The sequence below is a fragment of the Vombatus ursinus genome, unplaced genomic scaffold (genome assembly GCF_900497805.2).
Source record: "Vombatus ursinus unplaced genomic scaffold, bare-nosed wombat genome assembly UNPS02010193.1, whole genome shotgun sequence".
In the NCBI taxonomy this organism is placed as follows: domain Eukaryota; kingdom Metazoa; phylum Chordata; class Mammalia; order Diprotodontia; family Vombatidae; genus Vombatus; species Vombatus ursinus.
In genome coordinates, this window is record NW_020949971.1 from 7,517,747 (window position 1) to 7,534,268 (window position 16,522).

The 16,522-nt window shown below is 40.4% G+C and overlaps 1 protein-coding gene across 1 annotated transcript in view; it reads right to left on the minus strand.

The window, feature by feature from the left end:
- PRDM5 (PR/SET domain 5) overlaps nt 1-16,522 on the minus strand; it is a 169,422-nt gene that overhangs the window by 111,226 nt on the left and 41,674 nt on the right. Inside the window, exon 3 of the mRNA XM_027853751.1 lies at nt 3,970-4,092. Coding sequence (XP_027709552.1) covers nt 3,970-4,092 — 123 coding nt within the window. The remainder of the gene's footprint in view (nt 1-3,969; nt 4,093-16,522) is intronic.

The following is a 16,522-nucleotide window of genomic DNA, read 5'->3' on the forward strand; positions in this document are numbered from 1 at the left end:
GAAGGAAGGAAGGAAGGAAGGAAGGAAGGAAGGAAGGAAGGAAGGAAAGACAGACTTATTAAATGCCTACTATGTACCAGTCACTCAGCTAAGGGCTTTACAAATGTCATTTCATTCCATCCTCACCACAGCCCTGGGAGGTAGCTTCTGTTATTATTCCGTTTCATAGATGAGGAAACAGAAAAACAGAGGTTAAGTGACTCGTCCAGGGTCACGCAGCTAGTAAAGCTCTGAGGCCAAATTCAAACTCAGGTCTTCCTGACTCTAGGTGTAGTGCTATAATCCCTGAGCCACCAGAGAACCTCTCTCGGGTAGACTTAGTTGATCCAATAGGTCCCACAAACAAGAGTCCTCGTCTGATATACTTAGCCTCTGAGCAAGCTTAGGTTTAAATTAATCTGAATTAATTATGGCCATACCACTTTTAACAGAAGCTGATCCTGGGGTCACATCTACTTAGTTTCTGGACACAGAACCGCCCAATATGCCATGGGGTTTACTATGGGAGGTATGTGGCCTTGGGCGCCTTGCTTAAACTTCCAGGCTTCACTTCCTCATCTGTGAAATGAGGGCTGAACTAGGTGACCTCATACTCCCCTTTCAGCTCTGGATCTAGTATCTTATGATCTTAAAATGGCAAAAACAGGCTTTCCCAAAGCCTTTCGATCAATTTATCTGGGATCTGGCCCAGTTTGATCCTTGGAATGACATCATAAACCTTGGTGTAATAAAGTAAAAATCAGCCCCTGGCAGCCTCACTTCCCATCACTAGTCACAGGTGAGCAGACACCGGGCCTACTATGACGCGTCAAAAAAGATTTGGCATTTTAGGTCTCTTTTTTCATATTTTTTTAAGAGACTGGGTTTCCCTCTCTCACCCAGAATGAAAGTGCAGAAGCTACTCATAGACCTGGTCCCATTCTGATTAGTGCAGGAGTTCTGACCTGCTCTATCTCTAGACAAGGCTGGTTCCAACCCTCCTTAGGTGACCTAATTCAGAGCCTCACTCTTCTCCCAGGGTCCCATCATATTTATGCTAGACTTCGTGCAGACATGCTTTCAGCTTAGCCCACTCTAGTTCAGAAGTCTAAAGGTCAAGCACTGTCAGTCCCAGCCTTTCAGGTAGTACCACAACTTCCAGCTGCATTTATTTATTCTTTTTTAAGACTGACTGACCGGGCATTCTGTTCTCTAAGAGGAAATTATAAGGAAGATGCACAAAGTTTGCAGGGAGATGTATTGTTGAGTCATTTCACTTGTGTCTAACTCTTTGTGACCCTATTTGGGGTTTCCTAGGAGGAGGTACTGGAGTGGTTTGTCATTTCCTTCTTCAGTTCATTTTACAGATGAGGAAACTGAGGCAAACAGGGTTAAGTGACTTGCTCAAGGTCATACAACTAGCAAGTATCTGAGGCCAGAGGATGAGTCTTCCTGATTCCAAGCCGACCTAACTGCCTGAATCATTCATTAAGCAAAAGTAAAGGCTGATCTCCTAGGTGAAGAAGGAAGTTAACAAGCATTTAGTAAGCACCTACTATGTGCTAAGCATTGATCTACATGGTTTACAAAGGTTATCTCATTTGATTCTCACAACAACACTAGGAGATAGGTGATGCCTACCTATGATGCCCATTTTACAGATGAGGAGACTGAGAGACAGAGGTTAAGTGATTTGCCCAGGGATCTCACAGCTATCTTAGGTCCAATTTGAACTCAGATCTTCCTGACTCCTAACCTGATGCTCCATCCATTGGGCCACCTGGTGTCTCTAGATAGACAGTGTGATGTAGCAAAAAGGCTGTCAGGCATCAGGCCAGCCAACTTGGGCTCATCCTAATACCCTCCCAGATCTATCTAGGTCTCAACTATCTTTGGACCACAGTCCAATCACTTTATTAGTTTTTTTACCTACAATAAGAATAGTGGTCTTTGCTTTACCCAGCTCACAAGGTTAATGACTCTGGAGTCAGTGAACCTCTGATACTTTGACTTCCCTAGCCTCAGTTGTTGCTGAGCATCCTGAGGTTCCATCCAGCTCCGGACCTGGAATCCTAGCCATCCTTAAAGTGCTACAGAAGTGGGAATCATTTCCTTTAGCCTCTTGAGGAAAGCCCCATTGAGCAGCATTCTTGGGGTTGCAGCGTGTCAACCTTCCATCACAGGAGTCTGGGGCTAACACCCTAAGATCTAAAATGTCATAGATCATTATTTCAAGGAACAATAGAATTCACTGTAAAAGTGAATGCCCAAAAGACAATGAGGGAGGCCTGACAATGAGCAGATAAAAGACAATGAGGGAGGCCTGACAGTGAGCAGATCCAGAAATGCTCAACCCTTTCATGGCAACTTTTCACTGCAGTTAGCACCACTTTGTAAGTAAATATTCTAATTGCTGCTCTAAGTGAAAATTATCACATGAACTGCCACTCTCTTGAGAAGAGTTTTGCTTCAGGGAGCCTTAAATGAAGGGAAACTATGTAATTTAAAACAATGACCATATAAGTCAAAAAAAAAATTATTTGGATCAGTGAAAATGGAGAGGAAGATTAATGTATGTTCTGGAAAACACAGTCAATGATGGAAAACTTCCCACCTCCCTCATTGGAAGCCCCAAAGGATGCTGAGAAGAGACTACCACTGTCTTCCCCAAATTACAGTCAACTTTCCTTTATTAATAATGATAGCTGAGACTTTGATTCATTCACCTTGTCAAAGCTCAAAGCACTTTGCATCTATTACCTTTTAGAGTCTTGAAATAAAACTGAGCTATTTGGCACAGATATTATTCCCATTATATAGGAAAGGGCAGTGGACCTAGGTTCAAATTTTACTTCTGATGTGTTGTATGACTTTTGTGACTGACAGCAAATTACTTCCTCTTCTCTACTCTTCTCTTCTCTCCTCTTCTCTTTTCTCATCCTCTCTCTCTCTCTTTTTCTCTCTCACTCTTCCCAATATGTAAAATGAGGGGGTTAGACTACATATAGTAGACTAACCTTAATAATAATTTCAAATGCTATCCTCTTTTGTATTATTCTTTAAATATTTAAATGTCTGTGTTTATTGTTTCAAAATTACCACTTCCTTCCAATGTCTCAGGTTCATAATCTTAGCACAATCCTGAACTCTCACTCTCCCTCACCCCACAGAGCCAATCAGTTGCCAAATCTTGGTCCCTAACAGTTCTAATTCTATGGCCCTGTGATCTGATCATTCCCATTTTACGGGTTAGTAGACTAAAGTTTGGAGACACTAAGTGATTTTTTTCTAGTAACTGTCCAAGGTGAAATCTAAGGCCAACTCTTTCCAGATTCTAGATTCAACACACTTTCCACTATGCCATACTTGAATAATTCATTGTAACAGTGATTTCAGTGATTTGGGGGATCCCTCCACTTTCACAGACCTCAATCCACCAGTGACTTTTTATCTTAGACAATTCTTGTCTGTGTCCTTAAATAAATCCTTTAAAGAAAATTCACCCTGTGTGCTAGAGGCTATTTCTAAGTGTGCTATTTCAGTATACTAGGACAATATCCAGAGAGTTCATTTGTTAGCCTTTGCTCTCTCTTCACACTGTAGCATCTATTTTTCTGATCACACATGTGCACTGAACTTAGAATAAGGGTGTCTGGATTCAAAATCTGCCCCAGGAATTGACAAACTGAATGAAAAAAATGGACAGATGAATGAACCAATAAATCAATGAATGAGAAAAGCTGAGGGCCCATGGCAGGGCACAGATTGCCTAGTACTTCCCATGCTCTGAACGCTGCTACTCCTATCTACATAGCCCACATCCACGTTAGTCCTTTTGGCTGCCATGACACACTGCTGACTTAGGCTGAAGGCAGTCCTGCATTTAGAACTCTACCTCTGCCTCTGAACTACAAATAGACACAGGTGGAAGAGTGAATTCACTACGAACAAAATATGTGGTACTGAGAGATACCCAGGGGGCCAGCTCACCTGAATGGCGGCCAGGTTCTTCTGCTCTGGGGTGGGTGCCTCATGAACAAAGCGCAACCAGTTAGAGAAGCGTGGGTTGCTGGCATCCAAAACGTAGAGGACTTGGCCCTTACTTCCACGCACCTGGAACACAAAAGAGTCAAGTATATTATTGCTTTCCATCTTAATCAGAATAAGCAAGCTAAAGCTGATTAGCATGCAGAAAATCACATAGAATTAGAGACCATTTTCATTTTTTCCTTCAGTAGATTTTGAGTGGGGGAGGCTAGAAAGATAGAAAGGGAGCAGGTTGTAAAGGATTTTAATAGGTAAAAAGAGCAATTTATGTTTTCTCTAAGAGATAACAGGGATCTCCTGGAGTTTATTGAGTAGGGGAGTGATATGGTCAGATCTGACTTTAATAAAAATCACTTTGGCATCTGTGTGCAAGGTGGACTGGAGAGGAATCAGAAAGACCAATTAGAAGGCCTTTGCAATTGTCCAGAAGAGAGTTACTAAGGTGGTAGCCATGTGAGTAGTGAGGTGGGAATGGATATGTGATACTGCAGAGGAAAAATGACAAATTTTGGCAACTACTTGTTTATTTGGGGTGAGAATGAGAGGTCAAAGATAATGGCAAGATTGAAAGATGAGAGGGAGAGAGGTACCCAAGACAGTAATAATACTTCTGGAAAGCATGTATCAATAACCTATCATATGGTACCATTTACCATGACTGTAACCTCCCAAATAAAAACATCCTTCCCCAGTAGAAACTCTCTTATGTGTATTGTCTCCCCTTACTAGACTAAATGATCCTTGAGGATAGGAATGGTCTTGCATCGGTATTTGTATCTCCAAAGATTATCACAGTGCTTGGCACAACATAAGGTCTCTAGAAATCTTTTCATTCATTCTTTCATTCATTCATGCCTAGTGTCACAGTGCCACTGAATGTCAGAAGCAAGACTTGACCTTCACACTTCTGAACTTCCAGGCCAGCTCTCCCATGCTCACTCTGGGTGCCTCGGGTTATTTGTTTGGCTCTAGGCCAATACCTAGTTGCAAAGGAAAAGACTGCAGATGTGCCCCTTAAGGTGATGGAAGGACTAAGCCACCACAGATGTTTTCCCTTAAGAGGAGAACAATACTTACAGCACCTATTGGGAATCATAGGCTTGGGAGCTGGAAGGAAAAGCATTACCTAGCACCACCCCCTCATTTTTCAGAGATAGAAGCAAATCTTTGCAAGGGAAAAAAAAGAAATAGATGGACAGAAATGAAATAAATGAGGAGTTTGGGAAACACATCACAAGCCTGACAAAGAGGCATAGTACTGTAGTGATCTAGGGACTTCAATTATGCTGATATCTTCTGGAGTGCATTCTCTCTCTGCCAAAAACAGAGCAGCTGATCACTTCTGGACTTGCCTTAATAATCATTTCCTCCTTCAAAAAGAAGGTGAAATTAAAAGGGGAAATTCTATTCTGGAGTTGATCCTCACTAACAGGGAGGTGCTGGTGGCTAGGGTGGAAATGATGGTAGTAGGGGAAATTCATCACTCGCTTTTGAGATAGAGGAGAAGAAAGCCAGATCCAAGATATGAACGGTCAAAGAATACGAACAGCCTCTTTTTGAAAGAAAAAAATCAAGCTTTCAACAGCTATATGAAATTAATGAGAGATGCAAATGAAAACAACTCCCTCATCCTATCAGATTGGCAAAGACGACAAAAGACAATGACAATTATTAGAGCTGCTGTTGGGGGACACTCTTGGTGGAGTGGTAAACTGATCCAATCCTGGAAAGTAATTTGAAACTATATGCCAAAAGTCATTAAACTATCCATTCCCTTTGACAAGCATCGCATCTCCTGGGTATATATTCCAAAGGGGACAAAGACAGAAGGAAAGGATTCAAATGCAGAAAAGTACTTATAGCAGTGTCTTTATAGCAAAAAAAAAAAAAAGAACTAAAGTGGGGGCCTATTGAATGGAGAATTGCTGATCAAAAATGATACATAAATGTAATGGAATGTTATTGGTCCATATGAAATGGCTAAGGGGTGGATTCAGAAGGGGAAGACTTCTATGAATGGATACAAAGTGAAGTAAATAGAACCAGAACACTTCACAATGACGATAAAAATGTAAAGGAAAATCCCTCGGAAATACTTATTTACTTTGATCAATGTAGTGACCAATTACAACTGCAGAAGGCAGCTGATGAAGCATGAACCCCCTCTTCTAGGCAGAGGGATGACAGAGTAAAAGTATAGAACATAACATATTTGCAGACATGGACAATTGGTGGATTTGCTTGCTTAACAAAATTTATGTTATAAAGGAGGACTTCTATAGGGGAGGGAGAAAATTGGTAAGTAATGAGTGTGATTTTTAAAAAAAGAGAAAAGAAAGAAAACGTAATCGAAAAAATACACAGAAGAGAACAGAAAAATATTCAGAAGGAAACAGACAAACAGAGAAGTTTTGTTATGATCTTATGAAACTTAATACACATATTTTAAAGAAACAAGTACTTGATAGAAGTTCATAGTTTCACATATAATCCTCTTTCCTACTCCTTATTAAAATAGTTGTGTCTGTTGTGCCAAAGGTACCACCATTCCAGTATCTCAGGTTGACAATCTTGGCCTGGTCCTTTACTCCTCACTCTTCCCTCACCACACTTAACCGATAGCTGCCAAATATTGCTATTTCTGAACTCCACAGAATCTCTTGAATCTGATCCCTTCTCCCCAATTACACCAACCACCAAATTTCAGGTGCTCATCACCTCTGGCCTAGATTACTGCAACAGCCACATAATTGGTCTCCCTGCGACAAGCCTCTCATCACTCCAGTCTATTCTACTCATTGTTACCAAAATCAATTTTATTAAGCATAAATCTGACCTCATGACTCCACTATTCAACCAATTTCAGTGACTTCCTATTGCCTCTAGGATAAAATACATGACTCTTTCTGTTTAGCTTTTAAAGCTCCTATCCAAACTGCCCCCAACCTATCTTTCCTTCCTCATTGGATATTACCCCCCCAGCAGCACTCTGTGACGGAGCCAAATTGGCTTTATTTTGTTCTTCACACAGGACTTTCCTCAAACCCCGTCTCCTATACATGCCTTTTCACTGACTGTCTCCCAGGCCAGAATAGTCTTCCTCCTAACGTTCACCTCAGAGAGGCTCTCTTTTCCTTTAGGACCCAGATCAAGCACCATCCTGTATGAAGCCTTTCCTGATCCCAACGGCCAATGCCCTCCCTCCTAAACTATCTTGTAGTTAACTTCTTTGTATGCATGTATCACACATGTTTATTACATATATACATATTACACTTATATGTAATATGTATATATGCATATATACATGTATACGTGTGTGTGTATGTTTATGTATGTATGTGCATGTATCACTAAGAGTGAAATTCCAAAGACATAAAGGGGGACAATTGGGGAAGGGAACGGGGGGAAGAGAATATGTCTAAAAAGACTGGTGTGGCTGCAAGACAGTTTGCCAACAAGACTTTAAAAAGATAGATAGGTACAACTAGTCATGATGATGTACACTCATGATCCTTCCTTGGGGGAGGCTGAAGATGCTTGATCACTTTAGCTGGAGGTTCTGAGTGGCAGTGCCCTAAGTCAATCAGGTATCTACACTAAGTCAGGCATCAATATGGTGAACGCTGCCCCACTCCGAGAACAGGGGCTATCAGGCCGCCTGAGTCAAGACAAAATGGCCCGTAGCAGAAATTGATCTGGTCAAAGCTTCTGTGCAGATACCCAATGGGATTAGGATTGTAAATGACCACTGAACTTTCAGCCTGAGAGATGGGGAGATCCAGTTTAAAAAAAAATAGGTATGGGGGCAGCTAGGTGGCACAGTGGATAGAGCACTGACCCTGGAGTCAGGAGGACCTGAGTTCAAATCCGGCCTCAGACACATAATACTTCCTAGCTGTGTGACTCTGGGCAAGTCACTTAACCCCAATTGCCTCACTAAAAAAAAAAAAAAAAAAATAGGTAAGGAAAATGGAAGAATGGGCAGGTAACAGAACATTAATCTAAGAATGTGTCACAATCATATAAAAAGAGTGTCAGGAGAATTAACACTGCAAATAACCTGAGGATGAGAAGGAAGTCAAATGTCAAGAAGAAGTGATTTTCAAAAGCTATATTAGGAGAAAGAGGAGGATTAAAGAACAGATGGGACCACATTGTTCATGAGGAATGGGATGATAATTCAGAGGAGACAGAGGACTGAATTCCAATTCTGATTATGGTGAGTTTTTCTCTGCCAAGAAGAATGACTTTTGCAATAAAAATGGCAGAACAAAAATGGCTTACAGGGAGTTGATGCCTTGTTAGTAAGCAAGATAAGTAAGGAGCTAGTAAGAGACCACCTCATGCCCATTCATGAAGCCATGTTGCCTGGCTCAGATGAACTATATCCTCAGGTGCTGAAAGTACTGGCAGATATGATTGATGAGCCACTATCAGGGATATTTGAGTGATAGAAGAGAGAAACAGTTGGACTGGAGAGCAACAAATGTTGTCCCAATTTTCAAAACACTGAAAATAAACAGTCTGCAAACTATAGACTGGCAAGCTCAACACTTATTATTAGCAAAATTCAAAATGTGTCATCAAAGAGATGGTTAGACTGAAGAGTCATGATTACAAAGATCCAGCATCACTTTGTCAAGAATAAATTATCCTAGACTAAAAGTATTTTCATATTTTTCTGACTAATACTAAATGGGTAGATCAGAAGAATATTGCATATACAGTCTGTCTAGGCTTTTGGAAAGTATCTGATAAATTCTCTTATGGTATTCAAATGGAGAGATGTGGACTAGATTCTCTCACCACCAGATAGATTCTGAATGGATAGAATGGCAGCATTCAAAGAGAAGTTTTCCACAGTCTTTTCGAAATTCTCATCCTCCTGACCTATCTCTAGAATATGGCACTGTTAGCCCCCATCCCATCTTAGATACTGTAGTTTCATGGCACAACTCAATCCTGGTTTTCCTCCTACCAGTCTGACTGTTCCTTTTCAAGATTTTTTTTTTTTTGCTAGAGTCTCATCTGTGTTATGCCCCTTATTTCTGCATATACTTAAGAGCTCTGTATTAAGTCCTGTTCTTTCTTTCTCTGCATTCTCTCTTTTGTTTACCTCATCAGCTTCCATGGCTTTAATAATCATTTCTATGAAAGTAACTCATTATATATAAATAGATAATCCTACCTATCTATCTATCTATCTATCTATCTATCTATCTATCTATCTCACTAGCTAGCTATATCTGCTTAACAATATGGGCAGCTAGGTGGCACAGTAGATAGCAGGACCTGAAATCAGGAAGACTCATCTTCTTGAGTTCAAATCTGGCCTCAGACACTTACTAGCTATGTGACCCTGGGCAAGTCCCTTACCTGTTTGCCTCACTTTCCTCATCTGTCAAATAAGCTAGAGAATGAAATGGCAAACCACCTTAGTATCTTCACCAAGAAAATCCCAAATGGGGTCATGAAGAATGGGACATGACTGAAACAACTGAACAACAACAAATATACCCAGATATCTACACCTACGTCTGTAGATATAGATGTAATCTTGCCTTCATCTCTATCCTGAACTATAGTCCCAGAAGCCTGTTACCTAGTTCCAAGTAGAAGTCCCACTGGCATTTTGAATTCAACACATCCAAAACAGAATTCATTTGCCCCCAATAACATAGCCCCTCTTTTGAACATCTCTATTTCTATCAAGGGCATCACACCACATGCCCAACGACCCAGGTTAACAACTTTCAAACCATTCTCTACTTTTCATTCTGCCTCCCCACCTTACTTCCATATGCAAACAGTTGCCGTGTATTGTCAATTCCACCTCCACAACATCTCTGGCATCTATCCCTTCCTCTCTACTCACGCAACTGCCATTCTAGTTCAGGACCTCACCCACTGTTTGCAGAGAGTATTGTAATAGGCTCCTAATTGGTCTTGTCACTTCAAGTCTCTCTTTGGTCCAATCTATCATCCACACAACCACCAAAGGATGTTGCATTTCCAAAGCACAGTTATGACTATGTCTTTCCCTTGTTCAACAAGTTTCAGTGCTTCCTTATTGCTACTATGATCAAGTACAAATTCCTCCATTTAGCCTCTAAAGCCTTGCACAGCATGGCTCTGAGTTTCTTTTCTAAGAGGAGAAAAAAAGTATTCACTAAGAACCATGCACCAAGTGTATTTTACAAATATTATCTCTTGGTTCTCACAACTCTGGAAGGTATCTATTGTTATCCCCATTTTATCATTGAGAAAACTGAGGCAAATAGAGCTTAAGTGCCTTGCCCAGGGTCATATAGCCAGGAAGTGTCTGAGGATAGATTTGAACTCAGGTCTTCCTGACTCGAGGCCCAAGGCTTTCTCCACTGTGATATCTAGCCACCACTCTCTTCAGTGCAGGTGAAATTGGCCTCCTTGATGTCCCTCACACATGACGTTCTATCTCCCATCTCCTTGCCTTTGAATAGACTGACCCCCTCATTCTGTGGGCTGAGAGTTCCAAAAGCAGCTGGTGCCCTGGGGCTGTGCCTGGACTGGGGCTGGGACCAACCTTCTCTCTCACTGCAGTCACAGACTTTTCCTACTGACCTTCTAAGTTGTCTTTGGCATTTGTGGGTTGAGAAGTCTGGAAACCACCACAGCTGCCTGTGATTCAGTCATCTAAGGCCTGCTCCAGGTTTGCAGAGGCCTGTTTTGCCTGCATGCCTGTGCTGAACAGCGCTCCTTTCCCAACCCAGTGCGATAGAACTTTCTAATCAACCATCCAGGTTGTCTTGGACCAGAAATTTGTTTCACTCTGTCTTTCTGTGGGTTCCACTGCTCCAGAATTTGTTTAGAGCCATTTTTACAGGTATTTGGAGGGGTTTGGGGGAAAGCTCAAGCAAGTCACTGCTTTTACTCCGCCATCTTGGCTCTGCCCCCCTGACCCTCATGTTTTCGCAAGTACAAGACAGGTGAAGTAGGGCAAGATAGCAGCTTGTTTGAAAAACATGGGCAGGGGTTGGTGAACTGCAAACTTAAGCATAATCGATAGTGTAATGTAGCAACCAAAAATACTAGACCACTCTCAGACTCCATTAGAAGAAGTCTAGCTTCCAGGAGGAAGGAGGTGATAATCCTACTATGGTCTGCCCTGAAACCACCATATCTGATGCAATGTGCTCAGATATGGACACCATAGTTTGAGCCAGGTATTAATAAGTGAAGTAGCATTCAGATGAGAACAACTGATATGGTAAAGGACCTTCAGTACAGATTCTATTGGTTGAATGAACTTAGGTTATTTACCCTGGAAAAGAGAAGACTTGAAGAATGGGGAGATGGAAAGCTATCTTCAAGTATGTGAAGGGTTGATATACAGAAAAGACAACAGATAAGTAATCTGGCTTCTGAGGGCAGAACCAGACAAAGGGTGCAAGCTGCAAAGGAATAAATTTAGGCTTGATGCCAAGAAAAAAATGCTTAACAATTGTAGTTGTCCAAAGGACGATCTCACTGCGTAAGGCAGGGGATTCCCCTCCATCAAAGTCTTCAAGCAGTGGGTGGATGACCATTCGCAGGTTACATGGAAGATAGGATTCCTTTTCAGATATAAAATGCTCTAGATGACTTCTGAGGCCCCTCCCTTCCCATTCCATGATTCTGTGCCTCTGCAAGACTGGGAGAAAAAAAGAACATAGCCCAGAAGATAGTCATGATGCATGCATCCGTTTGGAAGAGAGTATAAAACTGGAAAAGAAAGTCAAGGGAAGACAGGATTGGTGAGGTCCCTTCCCCTTTCTGAGTTTATTTCCTTTTCTACTAAATGAAGGAATTAGATGAGGTCCCTTTCCCACCTGAAATGAAATCCTATGGTTGCTAGCTTCAACCTTTCCTTGGGGAAGAAGAAATGAGTCATTGAATGCTTGCAGTAACTGCCACTGCTACTACTACTAGATATTGCATATCCAGAGTAAACCATGTCCCTGTTTATGTCCCAATGTCAAAAAGTAGTTGAAGCAAGATCAACTCAGAAAAGCTTAATCTCCATCAGAACAGCGGCCAGTGGCCACCAGCATCCCACCAACCTCTCTAGAGGAAGTGCCCAATATGAAACAGACTTAACTCCTGAGTTATGTTTCCACTTCAGTGACTGCATAGCAGCCCTTAGTCAAGTGGGTGCTTGTCTTAGTCACACATTTGCTGCAAGAGGGAAGCTGCTGTTTCTGACACATTGGCATTTTTCTTCAAAGATATGAAACTTTGCAAAGATTTTTCTCTTGACTCACTTTTGGGCAAATCCATAAGGCCTTTCCTAACCCTTCCCCACCACTGGTACTCTTCCTTCTTAATCATTTTGTAGTCATTTGTAGTTATACTCTCACATTTATTCTTTAAATACTGAAAGATGTGGTTGCTGTCATCCTCAATAGAATATAAGCATGTTAACACAGACAAGCAGGACAGCTTTGAAAGATGCATGCGGAATTCATCATATACTTAAAAGGAAAAGTAATTTGTGCATATTAGAGATTTTTGGCTTCATGTACAATCATCTTTTTTCTGTTCTAATTTGTATGTAGAAGTGATCATTTTATGTGATATTTGTTCATTTCAGAACTTTAAAAAAACAGAAATGTAAGTTTCTTATGAACTAGGATTGTTTCTTCATATGTGTATTCCCAGTGCCTAGGACAGTGCCTGGCACACAGTAGGTGCTTAATAAATTTTGTTCATTGAGAAGACAGGGGCCTTTATCAATAGTATTATTGTTTTTCCCCTGATAACTTCAGATTCCAACCTTTACAATTACTTACAATGCATTGCTCATTTTTCCTTCTGGGCTATGCACATACTTTGGGGATCTCTTATCATCATCATTGGTAACATTTCTGGAGTACTTTCAGATTTACAAAGTGTTTTACATTAATTATCTCATTTAATAATTACTATCTCATAGTATACCTCCAGGTTAACATCAAATGCAATATGATTATTCATTCAGCAAACATTCATTAAATTTTAATCACCTACTGTGTGAAAAGGACTAGGATAGATCGCAGGGAAAAGTTGAAATAAAAATATGACATAAAATGTCTCTGAAATGTGTCTCATTACCCAATACAACCAGAATTCCTATTAATCATATGAGATGTTGACTCTTAGGGCAGTATTATTATCTACTAATAATGCCTATTTCACATTCACCAAAAAAAATTGAATTAACTTTTTGTATTTTAACAATTCTAACATCTACTTGAGATCAAATATTTGAATCTGGAAGGAATCCCAGAGGTCATCTATTCTGTCTCCTTTTACAGATGAGAAAACTGGGGACCAGAGAAGACAAGCATCTTGACAAAGGTCACACAGGTCATAATGGGGCAATTTAAATCCAGGTTCTCTCACTTTAGATACTGGTCTCTTTCATTGATTCAATTATAAACTCCACTACCCAGACAACCTTTCAGCTACTCAGCTTTAGTACATTTTCCCACTTGAAATTCTAGTCATCCATCCTCTCCTTCTAGGAGATACTCTGTAATTATAAATCACCCCACCTCGATGTTCTCCTCAATGTTCCATTAATTTCCTTCTCTCATCACTTTCATTCTCTACATAGCCAGAGATACCCTTTTCTTCATTCTGAACTGGAAATTTCAGAACTTCCCAGGGTCCTAGTCTCCTCCTCTGAGCAAAACTACATTAAAACAGCTCAAAGCAGGGGCTCTTATGAACATGTCTACCTGTTCTCATATATCAAGGAAGTCCAAGGTATATTTTAATGAAAAGTAAGCAATTTTGAAAATCTAATTCACTGAGGAATTTCTCAGCTGCCCTTTCAGCATCTGTCATATTTTGTGTTTAACATTTTCCTCTTATGTCAAATATAAATTAGTCTTGCCATTTACTTTTGTTCTATTTAGGGGTAAAAATTGGTCTAGTTATTTATTATCTTCCTTACCATATCTCTTTGCAGATAAAGATCAGTTTTAGAAAAAGTAAACTTTCTTTTCTCCCAATCACAGATATCTCTCTTCCAAAGTAAGTTTGATTTACCAAGCCACCTAGTAATAATTTCACCTTTCAGATTTGTCTAAAATAGAGGAAGGGGGGTACAAAAGATGAGCTTATGAGATAATGGATCTCAGTTCTAGAGCTGGCACAGACCTCAGAGACCATCTAGGCCAGGTGAGGAAGATGAGGTTGAGAGAATCAGAGTGAAGCAAGACTCCAGAGCCAGTGTTCTTTCTATTGCACCACTCTGAGCAGGACCTTAGTAAGGATCTAGTCCAATCCCTTCATTTTGCAGGTAACCTAGACCTAGAAAGGCAAAGTGACTTGTCCAAGGTTACATAGGTCATAAATGGCCATGATAGGACTCAAATCCAGGCCCTCTGGATAGAATGCAACCTATTCTCTCCTCCGCTGTGAAACCCTCCAATGTTTCCATAGATTCATGTCTTTATTACTACATCACTTTATGTAAAACGATACCATGAGTTGGCTAGAACATTGGCAAATTCTCAGCCTAATAAGATGCTATTACACTACAGAAGACATATGTTGGCCATTACCACTTCTGAACCATATGGGTTCAGCTGACTAAACACTTTGCTATATGGAACATCAGTCACAAAAAGCTTTGTCTTCTAAGCCGCTATCAACTACAGGTGGTTGTCTGTGGATTTGGCTCCCCTGGTGGAAAACCATAAGACTTGATGTGAGGAGAGAAAATTAGAAATAGTTCAAGGTCTATCATCATGTGTTCTCATGAAATATTTTTTTCCAATTTTCTTACAAAAGATGACAGAAGAAAGAGAAAATGAGAAAAGAAAGTTTTTCATGGCTGATTTTCACAAGTCGACATCTGAAATATGGACACCCTTCTTCCTTTTTCTATTACATTCTAAATTAACTCAATTGGCTGAGGAATTCTTCACTTATCTTCCATCAAGTGCCCCTGCTGTCTTCCTAGAAAAACAATCAGACTCATCAGGATGCAGGGAATCTGAGAAAGAGAAGCTAGCTTGCCTAACCCCATAGAGAGAAGGGAAGTGACCTCTCTAAGGTCACAGCAAATCAACAGTAGAAACCACACTGCATCACTGATGAAATCCAGAAGAATTACACTTGAATGATAGAATCATAGCATGCTAGAGCTGAAAGAGGCTGTCTTGTCCAAACCCTTCATTTTTACAGATGATGATGATGATGATGATGATGATAAACAGCATTTGTATAGCATTTTAAGGTTTGTAAAGGGCTTTACACATGTTATATCCCAATAACAGTGGGAGGTAGGACTATTGGAATAATTATTATTCCAATTTATATTAGAATAATATAAATGGAATCCAATAAATATTACTATCCCATTTTATAGATAAGGATCTTGAGGCACAGAGAGGCTAAGCTGTCACAAACTAGTAAAGTTCTGAGTCAGGAATGGAAGGCAGGTCTTTCTGACTCCAAGCCTGTCATTCTAAAACCCAGAGGTATATAGTCACTTGTGCAAGGCCACATAGTTAATTCATTGGCAAATCTAGGACTTCCTATCTCCTAAATCCCAGGGCAGTGTTCTTTTCGTTATTCTCATGCATTCAACAAACATACATTAAAGTATTTATAATGTGCATTACCTTAGGTGGTAAGGATAAAAAAACTAAATAAACTAAATTTTTAAAAACCTATCCCTGATGAACCTTAAGAATTTAATGTGAGTGAAATACAACATTTAAATAGCTAAACAGAATAGACTTTGAGGAGGGAGAAAACATTGTGGGGGGGTGCAGGAATAATTTTAACACACCAGGGAACTAATAGATGACATTTAATTTCACATAGGCTAATAGATTTAGAGTTTCAAGAGTTATCAGGGCAAGAGGATTTTACATTTGATACTGCAGGCAACAGGGAACCATAGAAGTTTATAGAATAGGAGGGATGGGGTGATCAGACCTGAGCTTTAGGAAGATCATTTTGGCAGTTGAGTAAAGGCTGGACTCAAATGAACTGAGAGACTTGTGACAGTCAGAGCAATCAGAAGGCTATTGCAATAGTCCAGGAGTGAGGTGATAATGGCCTGCACCAGGGTAGTGACAGTTTCAGAGTAGAGAAAGGAGCTTCTATGACAGTGGAAATGACAGGAATCAGGATCATGATGGATTTGGAGAGGCAGGATGGGAGAGAGAGATGTTGAAGATGATGTCTAGGTTGTGAATCTGGGGAGCTGGGAAGCTGATGGTGTACTAGACAGTAATAGAGAAATTAGGAAGAGGAGACAGTTTGAGGAGAAAGATATTAAGTTCAATTTTAGACATATTGAGTTTAAGACATCTATGGTACAACCAGTTTGAGATGTGAGACTGTAGGTCAGCAGAGAGAATGGAGCTGGATAAATAGATATGAGAATCATCAGCATAATGACAAAAATTGAAACCCTCAGAGAAATGGTATAAAGGGAAAAGAGAAGGACCAGAACAGAGCCACGAGGATGCCT